Consider the following 18,643-nt stretch of genomic DNA (forward strand, 5'->3'; position numbering starts at 1 on the left):
GCGAGGAGCGGTGCAAAAAGGAGGCAGCGCAACGAAGCGATTCAAGCCCTAGAAGAAAAACCCGACCGCGCCGGGCGGGTTTGGCTCCAACCAAGCCCACGTTGGCACCTCAGGGCCGCGGGGCTCCGGGGTAGGGCGCCCCTTCCACAGCCGCCTCTGGCTCCAGTCCCGTGATGTTCGGCTTAAAGGGGGGCTGCCCTCACACACACCGTGCTTCTGGTAACACCGGTCACTGCAGGAGGCTCCTCAAGACGCAGGCGACAACAGGACAGCATGGGGCCCACTGCACCCTTCCTGCTCCCCACCTAGCGCCCAGACCGGGGCCTTCCACTTGCTCACATTTAAAAAAATAAAAAAAAAAGAACAACCAAACAAAAGGCAGTAGATTCCAAGAAAGTTATTTATTTCCACTTGTCCTTACGAGTTAAAGACAGTATGCTTTTCATTAAAAAACAGTATCATGTACTATTTAGAAAATGGTTACACCTTTCCCAAAGAAAATACACCCAGTTTTGAACTCCCGACAACTTTTTAAGGATAGGTGCATTGGTTTGCCTTTTTTTTTTTTGTTAAGAGTAATCCTCACGTGCATCAGCATTAGACACATATCAGTGAGGATAAAGTTACCACCAAATACATAAATGTTCCTGTATAATTACACATATGTTAACATAGAGGAACTCTTCCATGAATTAGTGCTCCATGGGCTCCTCTGACTTTTCCGCAGGTTCATCAGCAGGTGCAGCAGGCTTAAATAGAGAAAAAATACATATTAAAGGATTATCCAAATTAAGCATGGAGAAGGACAGAGCTGGTAATACAGATCATTAGAAGTCTGAGGATACTCTTTGTTATATGCATGAGAAACACATGTAGCCACTTCTGTTACAAGAAAGTGCAAAACAGTACTCGATCACAGATGAGGAAAGCAAATTTCACTGGAAATGCCTGCCAACAATTCAGCATAAATTGATTTAATACGTGTCTTAGTCTTCAGCTAAGATTATATGGTGTCTCCAGTTTTCAGGTAGTAACTTCTAATTTTAAAAATCACATTCCTAAAACTCTAGTAGAGTTAAATGTGAAACATAAAAACATCACAAAGTGTCTTTTAACACAGCCTACTTAGTTACATTCAAAACACACACCTTTCTCTGTGGTCTCTCCTCAAGACCTTCTAGGAATGGTGCTACATCATCATCATCATAGATAGTAAACTCCATGTCTTTGCCAACAATTCCAATGGAAACATTCTGTTAAGCAAAGTTTTGAAAGAAATGAGAACCATTTTTCTGCAAATAACTCTGCGGCTTTACAGCTTTCACTTGTGAAACAGACAAAAGCTTCCCCCTGGAATAATAAAACTCATTGTGCTACTTGTGTCTACTTAAGGAAGAAAGAAAATTTTGAGAGACTCCTTCGGTAGTTTGCACTAGAAAAGGAAAAGGAGGGAGATTTACTCCCTAGAACAACTACCATGTTTTAAAAATCTTATCAGTAAAACCACCAATCAAGGGTTTCAACTCCTTTTTTTCCTTTTTAATAACAAATACCTGATTTTTCAAAACTGATTTCCATCTCATTTTGCATTTTCATGTAAGAGTTCTAGAAAACAGCAGGATGGCATAAGAACAAAAATTTTAGATTAAACATGGATAAGAGCAAGATTAGCCACAAAGAGAACAACTTTTGGTAACAGACCAGCTTAGAAGCTTCTTGTTCAACAGTTGCTCAGTTCATGTTTCCTGTCTATGGTTTCTGCAATCTATGGTTTCTGCAACTTTTTGATGCTGGATACTCAATCAATACTTTGTGTACTATATTCCCTTACTACCAGGTCAATTAGCGACTATGCTTATAATGCAAAGCTAATAATTCTAGTTGTACACAACACACCTTAAATATTGATCTAACTTTAAAATATAATGAAGCCACCAGGGAAACAATGTCATATTTAGATAAAGTATCACTTCTGTAAAGAAAAATAAATCTCAGATAGTTAAGGAAGCTGTAAGTAAACTGGTGACATACAAAATGCAGATGATACTATCTACCAAGTGTTTGGCTTCCAAGTTTCAGCCCCAGCCATACTTTACATCAGTTTTGTCATGGTCATTACCAAAAACAATGGGAGTACAATTTCTTATTAAGTAAACCTAGCATATACCTTGGTGGTCAGATCCTGTTCAGCAGGAAGAGTCTCTCTGAGAGCACGCAGTCCATGTTTAACTAGCTCATTTAGATTACCTTAAAAATAAAAGCAGGAAGATATTTCACAAAACATGGCATTACCTCTACTTATTTTCCCCTTACTCCCATTCTCAGTTGATGCAACTCCTCTCCTTAGATATTTCTGGTACTGAATGCAGAGTTGGTTAAAACAAAGTATACCTTTGGAAGCTGTACATCTGAAATTGAATGCATCTGGTTTTGGCAACCACACTGCCTCCAATGCAGCAATAATCAAGCTATCTTTCCCCCTTTTTTGTCTCCACATCATTGGTTTCATATAAAAATAAATTCACAATTTAGAATGTACCACCGAAGTATTTGCTCTGACATACTATGCCTGCTCTGATATAGAAAGAAAACTTTCCCTGGGTTAAACAGGACAGAGGCCTCTTCCTTTTTGCTCTGCTTTTCTGAGCACAAGTTCCCTTTTCATTAGATCTAACAAGCATCCAGATGTTAGACATGAAAGTTTGTAATACTTTCTTCACAGTTCTGACCTCATGCAGATTTACACTCGTGCCAAACTTGGCCCCCAAAATTTACTTTATCTTACTAAATCCAATGAATGAAGCAGTAGCAGAAAAACTATGTAACTGATAAAGACCACTAGATAGCTACGGTTTCTTTACTCACAGTCAGTAAATTCAGTCATGTGTCTCTCCAAGTAAGTTCGTGCTGACTGTGAACGAGCACCAATGGACATTGCTTTACAGTCAAAATAGTTTGCAGAGGGACAAGTTTGGAAGATGTGAGGACCCATATCCTAAAAGGAAGAAAAAACAAACCATTAAACAAATGTATAAACTCGTAGCAAGTCTGTTGCTAGAACACGATATTTTCTAACACATAGTTTTGTCTCATGATACATTAGCTTATACATATGCACAGAGTAATTCCATACTGCTTATCACACCACTGTTCTTTATCCAGTTCCTTCAAAGCTATTCTAAAAAATTAAAAATGTAGTGTTCTACAGAAACCCTTGTTTACACTTTTTCATTACAATGTATTTTTTACACAGAGAATATAGCTCGCACCAAAACCATTTCCTTCTCTGCTCCATAAACTGTACCATGCTTATGATAACAGTACGCTTCCTACTTCATGACCTGCAAATGGTATTTTACACACACAGTGTCTTATCTGCACAATGGCAAGGTTAGTTATACAGCAGATTTCAGGCAAGCTGACAATTTCCTTCAACCTTCTTCAGGTCAAAAATCTTCAGGGCAGAGATTCATTGTGTGCTCCATTAAGCAAACTGTTGTTTCTAAACAAGATAGAGGCCACTGATGATTTTCACATCCACTTTTTATAAAAGTTATGCTTCAAGGTATGACACAGAAAATGATTTCCTTATTCAGAGAATTGATCATCTGCCTCTTCCTTTAATGTTTTCCTCTTTAACATGTACTTGTTGTCTAGAATTGCATTAAGCATGCTTTGTTCTAGACCGATAGCATCTAGCACGGCTTACTTACATCATAACCTGCAATAAGCAGTCCTACGCCATATGGTCTTCTGCCGTAACGCTGTGTTGGTATCTGCGTTTCTTAAGAAAGCTAAGGAAACAATCTCCAAGGAACACGTACCGAAAACATTTTCTTAAGAAAGAAGCAGAGATGCACCAAAATTGCAGTGTAGTTTTTGTAAAGCCTGTTGTAGTATCAAAGGCTATGTTTGAAGAAATAGATCTCAAGACTCATCTGGAATACCAGTGCCCTCTCTTTTTCTCACCCGAAGAACATCTAGCAGTTAGCTTCCCCAGAAGAACTGAGTGGTGTGTTCAGCCAAGCACCACAAACAGCTCACTTAATGCTGTACAGCCTCACTTACTTTCTTACACCTTCAACTTTTTCTAGGCACCTGATAACAGAATGCAAGGCCTCCACTGTGCTCCATGTACCGACAACATATATTTTTTACTCGTGGTGATTTAAGCGAGCACGTACAATTCAGTAAATAATCATATTTTAAACCAGTCATATTTCCTCCCCCACCTCCAAAGGCCTGGTACTATGTAACAAAAACAGTGCTAAGTTAAATGCTGCACAGCACTTTACCACTTTTGTACTATTTCAGTGTATGTTCCAGCATATTCTCTGAGAGAATATACAAACATCTTAAATAAGGAAAAATTTAACTTTGAATTAACTTTTTCACTTTAGTACGACTTTTAAGTTGTGATATATAAAACTAATTTTGAGAACAAGCGTAAAAAAAACTTAGAAGGTGAACGAAAGGTAAAAGAAAAAAAGGATACTGCTTCCGATTAGTGACACTAATCGAGAAACTGGAAGAGGTCTATCGAACACAAATCTAGAATCCAGACACTCCTGACGCATGAAATTGCTAGGAGAAAAAAAAATAAAATCAATGCACAGATTAAAGTCACAATGAGTTTCCCAATATTTGCCTGTTAAGGTAAGTGTATTTTTGTTTCAGCTCGACTTGTTGAGAAAAAGGGTCAGAGGCATTACATAATTTCATTTCATCTGACCTATAACTGTTATTTAGAAAGCTGACCACAGGCTTTAAGGAGTATTAGTACTTCAGTCATACAAAAGGGAAGGTGGAAGTTCACACAGGCTACAGATGGGTCGTCTGGAAAAAAATAGTTAAATGCTAACATTTCTTTGTTACATTACAGCAATTAAATTTTATCTCAGTAATTCTTCCAATGCCTTCTTTGTCTTTTCCTATCAAACCTCTTTCAGTGTGTATTTACCTCATTTGATGAAATTATGTGGCCTACAGGTGAAAGGCAAACCCCTCTAGCTGACACACAAGGCACTGTATGCTTTTAATAACCTTAAGTGCATGTACACAGCAGCAACTACTAAAGGGATACAGGTGATGCACTTTCTCAGACAGCTTGGAAACCCCATCACACTGAGGAAACCAGACAGGACTGTCTTACTAGTAACAAAACCAAAGAGCAAAATTTAGTGCCAAACAAATAAGATTTCTGCCAACAACTTAAAAATCTGCCAGAATTTCATACTGAGGTCTTTGGCATAGTACAACAGATCGAGACTAATCCTTAGCTGACCATAAAATTTCATTCGCAATAGTCTACAAATGAACTTTCACTTATTATTGCAGAACTGTGTATGTCAACAGCTAAGACACTCACCACAAGAGTCTTGCATCAGCAGTAAGTCCAGCAATGGAGATACCGATATGGTTGTCAACGTACAGGATTTTTTTCTGATGAGCTGCCAGCTCAGACTGTGCTCTCTACACATAAAAGGAGAAAGCTACGTGGCAGACTGACCAGTTTGCCAAGCACTGTGGAGAAATCTGCTAACATTTACTGCAAGAACTGAATATAATCACGAAACAGTCAAAAAAACAACAACAAAAATAAACCCACAACCTATAAACTTGCAACAGAAGACCAAAAAAAAAAAAAAAAAACTAGCTCCATTTCAGTAGGAGACTAAGAGGAAGAAAGAACAGACACTTGCTCAAATTTTAAAGAAAATGAATAGTTTTACTACTTAATAACTAACAAAAAAATAGAGGAGTGCTTATCTTTTAGAGGGAAAATTTTTCACTCCATTCACGATTTTGTGAAAATCTGCTTAGCATAGGTACTGAAAATATGTTTCTATACTGGTACTAAAGCAAAAGGTAACTGGGATTACATTTATGTTACATAAGCAAAAAAAGTTCAGACTGTGCTAAACTAACTTGACAAACCAGAACTTTTATACTAACATTGCCATCCTCAAAACAAAGTTTTAAACTTACCTTTAAAGCTACCAGGACAGCATGCGTTTTTGATTTCAGCCCCACAGTAGCTGAGCCTTGTTTCACGGCTTCCATGGCATATTCTATTTGATGAATTCGCCCCTACAGAATAAAATCAAAGGTAATCATTCTAAAATTAATCCTCTATATCAACTTTGCAATGTTTTTTTTGATTTACAGATTCCCCCCACCCCAACAGGTACGCTGACTGCATAACAGTTTAAGTCTACAAGCAACGTATTTCCTCTTTCGCAAACTCTTCACCACTAACCCACACAAATCTGGCTGTCTCTGAGACACTCACTATTGCATATAAAGAAACATACAAAAAAATTGAAAGGGTGAACAAGTCTGATGTTGTCAGAATCACAAAACTTTTGTCATTGTGTTAGATACTGATTCCACTGAAGACAATGCGATTCAAAGATGGAACTTCCAGCTGAAGTTGGACTTGTAACTTTTAATCGAGTTTCCTGAAGAAACGAGTCTTATGCAATTGTTGTGTCTCACCATCCATTCCCCAATAACTTCTGAACAAGTTATTAGTCAACTGCAGTAAAGCCTGAAAGAGGAGTAGAGGTCTCAAAGACAATTAATTCCCCCCAAGTTCTGCAGAGTCAGCCTGCAGCTTTGTGGGAAAATACGACGACATCCCTTTCAGTACTACCACGGAGGGCAAAGCAGCTAATTTCCCGCGCTCTAGTTGGCCAGCCTATTTCAAATAATCAGCATGGTCACTGCTGCTATGCAAGAACTGGAATTACCAAATGCAGCACACGGTTATCTCCTATCAGTTCCAATGTATTAAAATACAGCACACTGCTGGAGCTGTTACAACAGGAATGTGCTGGTGATAACGCAAAGAAAAATCACCTCGTATTAGTTCCATTTATGAGTTCCATTATGTATATACATATGGTTTGTAAAAGGTTTTTGATTTATTTATTTAGAGAAATACAAGGTCTCCTAGATGCATAGCATATCCTACATATAGGTATTTCATGTCCAAGAGCAGTGTAGAAACACTGTGACCCATCCAACAGATGTTTATCAACTGTCATGAATGACTTGCAAGGCTGGAAAGCCACGAAGCACTGCCCAGCCTTTAATCTTGTATCCCCTTCCCTTTAAAACAATATTGGAAAACATTCCCCCAAATGAAACATGATTATTCTTTGCTCCTCTACTAACAATGCCCAGAATTATTATGGTATCATATAACAGCCTCTGTGACCCAGCCACCTGCAGGAATGTGTGGAGCACTGATTTTAAACTGCTTTTATCAAAGTGCTGTTCATATTTTCAAGACAACTTATGAAGAAAGTAGAAATGAGTGTTGTTGATGATTTCATGATAGCTACTAAAAGCCTAAAAACTGTAAAAGTCTATTGAAAATAATTTTAAAGTAAGAGATGAAAAAATTAAAGTCTCTAATGCAGGATCTGTCAGGAAAGACAATCATTAAGAGGGATGAGAGGTAGATGTAGTTTTCCGATTTTGGATACAGAATTCTGACTTTTGACTTTTCAGATACTAAAAAGACATTAGTAACAGCCTCGACATTGTTTTTAAACTCTAAAAAATACTTGATAGTTAGGAAATTGAAAAAAACAGTCTAGAAGTGAAGACTAGAAAAGATAACATGCACAGTGGTGACCAGAGATGCAAAAAGATGCTGTAGCTTACAAATGTGCGTGACCAGAAGGAAAAGAAATACCAAATCTAAAATTCTTCTCCATAGCCACTGAGGAATTTTAAAAGCAACGCAATTTTTAAGATACCAGCACAGCAACAGAACGCAAACAAGCAGAGCAGACCTTCACTATGTAAAGAAGCAACTTGCCTGCATTAAGAGAGTTATCAGTATTACATTTACTGCAGAAACAAAGCTCAAAAGCATTAGGTGTTTCTTAGCCTGCGTCCTACGCGAGAGATGTGGCAGTGCCCGGGAGAAACGGGCAGCCTGGCTTCCCCTCCCATTGTCACCATCTTCAGCTCCCAGAGGTGCCTTTGTAAGTGGTGAGGGGAGGGGGGTACCGACATCATCGGTTGCAGGGAACGGCCTGTCACAGTTTCATTTGTGCAAAATTTAGGACTTATCACTACCAAACAAACTTGAAACCACAAACAAAAGTGAAGAGTGAAAAGAGCAATACAGACTGTTCTAAGGGATACACAAGGTACACACGGAATGTATTGAACATATGGAACGTGCACACGCTTATGCGCATGTGCGTGTCTGTGTGAACTGGACAGGGACAATTTCGCTGCATGTTATTTGCAGCATGCACTGAAGTTTGAAGGTAACAGTAAGTATCTGCACTGAACGTTTTCAAATGCACGTTTCCTTAACCAAAAGCTGCTGCTCATATCACTGGCACGTTCTTATATGTTAAATCTCCTCAAAGCTTTCATCATCCTTTGAGATAAACAAATGCATTTCTCAAAGCAGTTCAAAGCCATCTACAGCTATCATGGTACTAACTAAAGTACGTTCAAGATTATATTCGTGTAGGATGAAAAGCACCAAAAACGCTGTTTCAATATATTTGAAAATTTATCTTTCACAAAATAGTACCACGCGATGAAATTTTTCAGCAGTAATACAAACCCACAAACCAGTGATACAGTAGCTTTATAAATAACAAGCCGTATTGCTGTATTTAAAACAAGTCTTTAGCTTTACCAAATGTAGAAAAGGCTCCTATTTTCCATAAGATCCTTATCTTGAAGCATACATAGCAAAAGAAGAGGCAATTTACCACCTCAGCTGTGTCAGGCATTTGCTTCTAAAATTCTAAGATATCTATTCTTAACTCAGCACAGCCTCTGTAAGTTTTAGAAGAATATACGGCGTGAGACTGACATGAAACTGATTCAGAGGTAACAGGATTACCAATTCAAGTGCAAATCGCAATACAGCCTCGCACACAGGTAGCGTGAAGCCTCCTTAACATTACGCAACATGGGGAGCTGAAGATACCTGCAGCCGAACAGACTTCATCATTAAAGCACAATGCAACTTGCACTACAAAATAATATTGCATTTAACCTCCAGCATGTGCTAACTCTCAGTGCTATAAGCTTTATACTTAGCATTTATTTAACACGGATGCTTGCGAGCATTTCAACTTATAAAATTCAGATTTGCTTATTCATTCTGAAAAAAAAAATCAGGATTTCAGATTCAAGGCTTCAGGTTACTGTTTGGGTACAGTCATTGAGATGGGGGCTTCCAAGGCAGTAAAAACTAACCGATCAAAACGACAAACAGCCGCTGTTACGCCTTACTTGACGAAGTCAGTACCTTCCCACTTAAGCACTAAGCCTTAACTTTACTTGTGTCAATCTTTTGTACCGAACAGCTCGAACGAAGCCCTTGCAAGATCAATTGTAGGAGAATTCTTTCCGGCCGCTGACTAAGCATTCCCAACGTCAGCTATGGAACGAAAGAGAAAGCGAGGGCGCAGCAGCCTGGCCTTCGGGAGATGCAGCCTCAGCCCCGTGCTTTCAGGCCCGTTACTCACCACCTTCGCACTCCTCCCTGTAAAACAATGCCGATGGCCGCTCTGCCTCTCCGGCGCATCCAGGACGAGCGCCTGCGGTCACCTCGGCGCCCTGTGAGCTCCCGGGCCGGCAGAGCAGGCTCAGGGCCGCGGGCCCGCTGCTCCCGTTCCGGGCGCCGCGGCCTGCCGGCGGCCCCGCGGGCAGCCCGGTGCTGCCGAGGCCCCCCCGCGCGGTGCCGGGCGGCGAAGCGGGCCGAGCACGAAGGCCGGCTTACCTGGGGGCTCCACACGGTGACGTCGTTGTCGTACTGGTTGCGGAACTGCGGGCACAAAGGCACAGCCGTCAGCGCGGCCCGCGCCGGGGCCGGAGGCCCGGGCAAGCCCCGGCCGCGATCCCGCGCGGCCGCAGCCGGCGCCGTGCCGGGCAGCAGCGGCCGGGGCCGGGGCCGCCCGGGGAGGCCGCAGCGCGGGGCAGGCCCGGCCCCAAGGCCCCGTCCCCGCCAAGTGCTGACTCACGGCCCCGCTCCCCGCTCCCTTCCCTCTCCCCCCGCCGCCGTCCCCCCCGCTCGGCGAAGGGCCCGGCGGTGCCGCGGGCGCCGGCCCTGCCCGCCCGGCCCTGCCGCTCACCATCCTGCCTCCCCCGACGGCGGCGCGGGCTCCGGGGCGGCGAGCGGCAGCGCTCGGGCAGCGATCGCTCGGCCTGCGGGCGGCCAGGCGGCACCAGCCGCGCCCCGACTCACCGAGCGGGCGAGCTCCGCCCGCCCCCGCCCCCGCCCCGCGGCGCCTGCGCGGTTTGCTCCCGTCGCACGCGTTCCCCCTGCGGAGGTGCCGGGTCTGCGCCTGCTTTTTTTTTCCCTCCGTAGCACGGCCAGCTCAGGCCATGCCTCCTCACCCCCCGACTGATGAGTAACGTTCATGGTAGTATTCGACCTTTTTTTTTTTTTTTTTTTTTTTCCAATTTTAATATCGCTAACCATGATTATTTTCTTTTCAAAACGAGGGTTTTTGTGAGAGCAGAAGGCGAAAGGATGGAGAAAACTCCAGCTAAAGAAGGGAGGTGGGCAGTACTGGAGATAAAAAGGAGACTGGAAGAAGTGAGAGCTGCTGACCAGGGCACTGAAACAAAACAGAAGCCAAACTTTATACACGCGAAGGCAGGATACAAATGTAAATTATCCACGCAGTCAGAATTAAACGCGATCTTGTGCAGACAGCAAGCATACAAATTGTATATCTTGCTTCAGGAGACTAAAGGGTTTAGAGCTACTTATTCTGAAATCACTAGAAGCAGGTTTTAAAGCTGTATTTTTAGCCCTTGCCCTTTTATCACAAGCACAAAGCGTACAACTTGTTGGGCTTCCCAATCTGCAATTAAGTTTTCATACAGGGTCTATGCTAACAAAGGTTATAAGCTTAAGTAACTAACATAAAAAAAAAGGCTGGTAGGAGCAAAACAACAGCCACTGTTAATCAGATCTAGCAGACTGGATATCCTCTTATGTTTTGGAAAAAAAGTACAGGAAGCCTCTGAAATAATATAACAGTCAAATGACAAGCACAATTATGGATAATACTAGAAAATATCACTGTGTCTTAATTACAGCTAAGATGCGATTTCTAAGTGGGTCTTTTTGCTCTCACACTAAAGGTAGAAAACAAAGTGCTTAACAGAAGTGAATTGCTTACTGGAGCTCTTATTTTGGATGATTAAAATGTGTATACAATTGTAACTGAAAAGCGAGTAAAAAAAGAATTACTAGGAGAACTTCTATGTAGGGTTGCAGGACTTAAGCATGAAGACAAACAAGAATCAGGTGGTACTATATTTGTATGTTTTATTTTTTCAACAAGTACCCAGCTGCTGGAATCACGGTCACTCAAATCAAACCAGTATTGCGTGCGTACCTTTTGGTTATTGTGGGACCAATGATAACATTTCTCTTAGCACTGGTGAATTTGTACAAAACTTTTCACTGGAGAGGACCACAGTGTTGTCTAGAAAAGAAATCTAAACAGACTGATTTTAATTATCTAACTCGTTATGTTTAAGCTTTGTGATTAATAAAAAAACAATCGATGTGAAATAACTTCCTTTCTTCAACACTGTTTGATGTGCATTGAAACAGGATATATAAACATTTTAAGTGAGCTGACGAGCTTTCAAGTTACAGTGAACTTTCAGTAAATATTCCTGTAGTCTCTGCTATAATGCCATTCTGTAATAACTTCCTTACAGCAATAAGTGACTCCCGAAAGGTCTGCTTACTCCACCTGCAGTAACAGAACAATAGACAGATATTTCCTCTCTTTTGGCAAAAGTATATTAGTTTTCATAGAATGCTAAACTACGCCAAGACTCTATTGTTCTGTGTGTATACTGATAAGAACAGGAAGTAATGTTAGGAACCACATTTCTGGTAATAAAGAGGCAGGATTTTTTAAAACTTCACACTAGAAAATTAGATGAAATCTATACAAATGAATTTTTAGAAGCTGTATCAACTATTACATAGGTACATTAAATTGCAACTTCAGTATTTTCCTGCATAATTTTTTTTTTTAATGTATGGATAGAAAAATATATCCAAAACTTCAAGTTATAAAGTCCAGCTATTAAGAAATTCCTCAAAACCAAACTGGCTCAAGTAATGTGGCATTGAAAAATGTTGCACAGAAGCTTCTTTCCCTCCTTTACTGATGAGCTGGGCAAAGCAGTGAGGCACGCACTGGATGGAGTTTCAGCTGCTCTCCTGAGTGCTTGAGACAGCGTAACTGCTACCACATTCCCAAGGCAGCAACGCAGGAGGTTATCAGAGACAGGAATATTCTCTAGGAACCAGGAAGTGCTTACAGGGGAAGGAAGTCATTCACTTCCCTCTACTCAGTACTCCTGTGTCCCCCCCCTTAGGCTCAGTCTGAGCCCTTTACAAGCAGGTGCAATTCCAGTGCTTTTGCAGTTTATTTCTATTCACATCTTGGGTGCACTACCGTTTAAAAGTACAAAAATGAGAGAAAGGAATCAACAAGGCGAAATCAAATAGCTTTTTTTCAGTTAACGAAGTTATCAAAGCAAAAAAGCATTTATATATATATATTTTCCCAAATATACATATTACTGAACAGTTACTGAGATAAATGAAGTTTGTGGTTTTTCACTCATCTAAAGTTACGAAAATTTGATTGAAGGCCTTAAATTATGGTGTCAGTAAAATTTAAGCAATGGACAAGTGCTGTGTTGACCTCTGCACTTGGGAAAATGTCACTCCTGATATATTTAATGGTGTACAGTGGCCTGCATGAAGTGATCTGACAGTTTTAGACAGCTTCACAGGAGATAAAAATCCTTGCCAAAAGACTAGAGCAATGCAGGCATAGTTGACTGACACAGCAGAAAAATGTCTTCTTGTCACTTCTCCGATGCTGAAATTGGGTGCCATTAAAAGCAGCAGGTTCAAGAAAAGACAAGGATATGTACTGAGACATGGAATACCTGCACTGTGGAAATACTTGCAACTGAACACAATTTGGTCACAGATTCAAAGATCAGCTGGACAAATTCACACACAGGATGACTTTTCAAGCCACCTTGCAAAACTGCTGATACAATATTTGAATCAATTGCAGCAGGGAAAAAACAGCTAACCTAAAATGAGCATATAAAGTCTCAAGAGAAATTAATGATACTCTTTTGTTCTGTTACATTCCCAGCGTAGTTATAAACAGCATCTGACATCTGAGCAATGGCAGGCTGGCTCTGAAGAGATTAACATACAGGAACTAAAAGGGAAGGGCACTTACGCCCTCCCTACTGCTGATTCATTAGAGGAAATGACATTCCACCAAGTCCACCTTTGGGATACCACTCATGATCAATCTACATTAACCACTGTGCTGCTGAGTACTATGATCCTGTAGTTTTATGGTGTGTTGTTTTTTTTTTTTGGTTCCAACTGTAACACACCCAGCATCTGCACGTTTCATGCTGCCTAGGGACAGCAGACTGCAAACAAAAGAAAGAAAACTGTTGTGCTAAAATAAGAGACAGACTGAATTAAGGTGGCATCTTCATCCCCTTGGAAAAGGGGAAAGGACAGGGAGATAATGAAGCCACTCCTGGCAGATGGACAACTTATTACTGGCAAACGGCAGTGCTTTCACAAGTAGGAATGGGTGTACCACTGTAAGATTCAAATCCATTAATTTCTTTAGCCTGCATTTCATGACTTGTGTTGTACAGCTTTCTCCAGTAAGTAGCTGGCTACATATAAGAATAAGAGTATTATCAGTTAATCTCAATATTCAACAAATAATAATAATAATAAAAAACATTGTTTAATATCTAGTAAGTGTTGGGAATCTGACTATTACTACTGGGAGAAATAAGTGGTCAATATTAGCCTCAGGAGACTTGAAAGGTACTATTTTAGCTAAAGAAAATGAATGGAGAAAAGGTCACAAGCCAGGCAAAGTGACAGGCCACTCCTATAACAGGTGGCATAACCAAGAACATGTGGAAACAAAATATTAGAAGCTGCTATGAAATAACATTGATGCTATATAATAAGTATGCCAGCATACCAGCATACCAATAGAAGCTACAAAATACCACTATTTCATATACTGCCTTTCCATTTTGCCATTGCAAATTTAAATATTAGGTAACTAACAAACAACAACAAACAAACAATAAAAAAAGAAATTATTAATGAAACAAAAAGTTTTAGGCAGTCTTTGTTGTGGCTTTGTAACAATGCTACACCTGTTAAAGTGAAATGTGGGATGTTGTAAGAAACTAAGAATAGCAAAATCTCGAGACTTGTACAGTTTAGATCTTTTTTGTATCCTATGGTCAAAGTACATTTGATACTCAGGTCAACGAGGCCAACAGAAGAAAGGGTGGATATGCTTTTCTGAAAATTGAGTACAAGACTCTTAGAAATGATAATCAGGAAAATGAGCAGACCTTGAAAAGTAGTCTTCACTCCCCTACTAAATCTTATTCACTGTAGTCTACAAATACATAGGGCAGAAATAGCAATCACATGTTTTAGAAGACCCTTTAATTAATATGCCATATTTAGTAGGATTACATTTAAACCTAATTTAGTCTCAAGTCACCACGATTCATCATCACCTCACATTAAACTCTTACATTTCTCAAGCTGATGATTTTTGTCCTTTGATTTTAATGCTATGAACCTGGATCTCAATATATACAATAAAACTGGGCTTAATAATGCCCCAAATACCATTATTCAGACAGAAATATGAAGCCAACGTTCCATCTTCATGAACATTTTATCAAAATAAGGCTACTTAAGATTAAATTGGATATTGTTACAACACATTCAGGACTGTACATTTTGATTTTTGGTGTTTTTTTTTTTTGAGAACTGTCTTACTCTCTTGACAATGCAAACAGTCTATACTTGGAAGCAATACAGCTAATAAATTTACTTCTTCATTAATGGCTATTTTATAACATCTAGAATTAATTTTAAGCATCTGCATTGGGCAGTCAAATATGATGACATGTCCATCAACTAAGTTAAGACTGACAGCAAATATTTCTGACAGCTGCCATAAACATACATACTTGACCCTAGAATTATTTAAAGATGATCTCAAAGGCTCTCACAAAGAAAAAAAAAAAGAATGAATCATTTTGCATTTAGTACCGTAAATAGGAAAAATAACTTGTCTCTATAAAAGATGCCAAATTCCTCTCCTATTCTTCTGCAAGTTCTCAGGAGAGGTACAGACATCATTTCTCTATGAGACATCATTTCTCTATGACAGCCTTGCATTTATGTTGCCAAAGGCATTTTTTAACATTTTTTAAACTACTGACCAATTTAAAACACTTCAATATTCTGTCATGAAAAATGTTAGCAATGTGAGATTTTAAAGCTAATTCCTAATTTTTAAAAAATCCATAGCTTTTGTGAACTGACATCAGTTGCCCTTTTTGGGAAAGGACCTCTGAACAACTAACCTTGCTTGATCATCACAGCTGGTTGAGAACGATCAGGCAATCTTGAGAGCAGGACAAAATAATCCATGTGTTAAGAGAACTGCAGAAAGGAGCCCGGTTCTTTCTGTCCAATCCTGGAACAGATAAGGGGAACAAGGTTCAACACAGCAGAGCTGTTGTAGCATATGTTGGTCATAGGAATAGTTTTGATTTGTAACTTCTTGTTTGAATAAATCAAACTAAATTATATTTAATTTGAAATTCATGCAGATGTTATTGCTAGTTCTTTCTTGGTCTTGAAATTTCTTCATGCCCAGTGAGGGTTTCTGTATCATATACATTAATTATATAAGAAAAATATATTTTGAGCTATAATTTACTTGCTAGTCTAGAAGGTGTGATTTAAACTCTGTATATTATATTGTCTGAGACATCAAATGATGGTGATAATTCTTCAGGTGTCTGTTATGGGAGTATTATGAAACACCTTATTTACTTTTACAAAAATCTGTTAAGCTTTTTATTTCAATGAAAAACCAGTAGTTATTTTAAGGGTCTGAGCATAAAAGCACATTTTCAGCATGCATATTGGCAAATAAGCTATTTCAAATATATTAATTGCTGCTGTTGACTCATTTTTAGATTTTTGATTATGAATAAAACTGAATGAAAACCAAGCTGTCAAACATTCAACAGTAGATACATAACTTTCTGAGACAGACATATATGAATTACACGAGTTCATGATTGAATACTGTGTCAGTTATATTAATGATGAAATTTTTCAAAATTTCTACCTGTGAAAGAAATAACTATAATTGTCAGCAAAAGTTGGAAACCACAGAGTGATAAAGAGACAGAGAGAAATCCTTTGTAATCCATGAGAACACTAATGGATCCTATTTCCTTACAACAGACATTATTGTCATATTAAATTAATGGCTAGACAAAGTATTACCTTCTTAGTTATGCATTTACATTCCATAAATATTTTACAATGAGTACTTACACATGGATTGCACAATGAAAGGTTCACAGAGTGTTTTTGCACTCATCTATTGTTGCCAAAATTTTCTGCTTGAAAAATGGAAATGCATTCACATACACAAATAAATTTGCCAGAGGCAATTAAGCTACGTTTTTTGTATCATTTAAAACTGAGGAAAGACCACCCTAGGAATGACTTAACATTCCTTGCAAGACATTAAGGATTTGCATGACACTTAACTTTACAGGCATTTTCAAGTGCTATAGGAGTATTGAACTTATTGTAATATTCAGTTACTATTTAGGCAACAATTCTGGTTGTTCTTCAAAAAGTGACTCAAACCATTCATAGCATGGATTCAGTTTTTGATTAGGAATGACTACAATACAGAATTACTATGAAGGAAAAAAATAGATGTTTGAGTAAGCTTTAGTCTTAAAAAATCTTGCTGTCATCAGCCTTTTCTTTTTCTAGTATTTGCCAAGCTCCTAATTTTGCTACATGCATTTTAACAGCTTTGCTGTCATTCATATCCCTGGTTTTCATAGTACAAATTTTGTTTGGCACTGCCATCTTTATTGCATATATTCCAAAACTAACAGCGATGGGAACAGAAACCTAAGCCTGTCCTGACAAACGTAAGATAGGTTCTGGCAGCATAATGTCCATTGTCTTCCACTGTTCTCGCAGATGACTGAGCTCAGACAGTGCATCATACATGCCTAAATTGTGAACAAATTCCATTGATGTAAGGGTGGTTCTAAATCCAGAGTATTTGGTGCAACCCTTGGCTCCTAAGCCCAGTCTATGGAAGGATTCAGTGAAAGGCCTGAAGAGCTCTAAATTAATTCCAGTCTTATTATAACCCTGTCTCGAAATCAGCTAGTATCTAAAAACCTCTGCACTGGTTATTAGCATATCACTATATAGTCAACACATCTGCACAGCTGGCTTTGATTTTAAGAACTATATATCAGCTAAATTTGTGACTATTTATGTCATTCACAACAGGTTCTCTAGCACTAAAACATTTTTGAGATGTTCTTATCACATCATTATAACAACAGGAACAATTCTTCAGACAAACAGAAGATTCCATATGTGAAACATGGAAAATAATTTTAAGAAAGGAGAAAATCAGAAGATCTTTGCATTTGTATAGACCCTTTCAAGTATCTTATAGTGATTAATAAAAGCAGGAAGATACTTTTGAGCTTGAAAATTGAGTATGTGCCTCTAGATTTTGAAAAGCAACCTGTGACTGAGGTTATCACTTTCTGGTTATGCAACTCGAAATGCGTTATGGTGATACAATTTCCAGAAAGTCCTGGGCACCTCCTTGTTTCATAGTGAGCAGTAAATATATTCTCACTACTGACTTTATACAATATTCAGTACACATTATTTAGATTAATTTCTTCAAAAGTAGCATTCTTACCACTAAAGCAAAACATTAGGTTAATTTGTTTAGGATCTTACCCAAAAAACATTCACACAATGCAATTTAAAGTATGCCCTGGTGCTGCTTCCTTATCAGTAATTACCAATCTTCACCCAGGTATACATAGGCTTGCCGTATATCACTGATGTGATAGCAACATGTTTCTAATGCTAATCACGCTCATCATCCATTTCTTTAGGTATTTTATTCTTCAAAATATATTCAACTTCAGCTTTAAAATCCAGTTTCTAAATTACAATCTTTGCATCATCAATGATGATTTTTTTTTTCGCTTTGACTTTAGTATAGCCACGGTTTTAATTATACTTGGGACATGTAGTTTGTGTGAGTGTATTTCTCCAAATTTCACACCAGAAGCATTCACATTATGAATTTAAAGGATTAAACTATATCCTGGACATCAACCTACGGGAACAAATCTGTGAATAGTCCTTTAGCCTAAATCTGATAAACCATAAAGAAGGAAAGAAACTCTAAAATACAACAGAAGTCAACAGAAAAACAACTTTGTTATGCACGTTTGCATTTTTACAAAAAGTTTTAAGAATATAACATTTGCAGCTGTAGCGTATGAGTAAAATGACAGCAGTGCTTCATTGCTTTGGAGTGGTTTATGTTCCCTGTAACAGGCTTTTGAGCAGTGGTATCAAATTGACCAGCTTTCTCTGGTTACTAGCCAGGGAGGAATGCAGTATACTATCATTTCTACCAAGTCCAGCGAACAT

The 18,643-nt window shown here is 39.0% G+C and overlaps 1 protein-coding gene across 3 annotated transcripts in view; it reads right to left on the reverse strand.

Annotated features, from left to right (window-relative positions):
* Nucleotides 1-382: 382 nt before the first annotated feature.
* PSMA1 (proteasome 20S subunit alpha 1) overlaps nt 383-18,643 on the reverse strand; it is a 30,657-nt gene continuing 12,396 nt past the window's right edge. For 2 of the 3 annotated variants that reach the window (XM_066997283.1, XM_066997282.1), the window contains 9 exons: nt 15,490-15,602; nt 5,989-6,090; nt 5,369-5,472; nt 4,496-4,584; nt 3,714-3,784; nt 2,866-2,995; nt 2,168-2,247; nt 1,149-1,253; nt 383-749 (listed from right to left, as the gene is read on the reverse strand). In XM_066997283.1, coding sequence (XP_066853384.1) covers nt 693-749; nt 1,149-1,253; nt 2,168-2,247; nt 2,866-2,995; nt 3,714-3,784; nt 4,496-4,584; nt 5,369-5,472; nt 5,989-6,063 — 711 coding nt within the window. In that variant the 5' untranslated portion in view covers nt 6,064-6,090; nt 15,490-15,602 and the 3' untranslated portion in view covers nt 383-692. Of the gene's footprint in view, nt 750-1,148; nt 1,254-2,167; nt 2,248-2,865; nt 2,996-3,713; nt 3,785-4,495; nt 4,585-5,368; nt 5,473-5,988; nt 6,091-9,769; nt 9,815-10,121; nt 10,345-15,489; nt 15,603-18,643 lie in introns of those variants that run through there. The other variant, XM_066997284.1, reaches the window with a different exon arrangement.

Source organism: Anser cygnoides, chromosome 5 (genome assembly GCF_040182565.1).
Source record: "Anser cygnoides isolate HZ-2024a breed goose chromosome 5, Taihu_goose_T2T_genome, whole genome shotgun sequence".
Taxonomy (NCBI): Eukaryota; Metazoa; Chordata; class Aves; order Anseriformes; family Anatidae; genus Anser; species Anser cygnoides.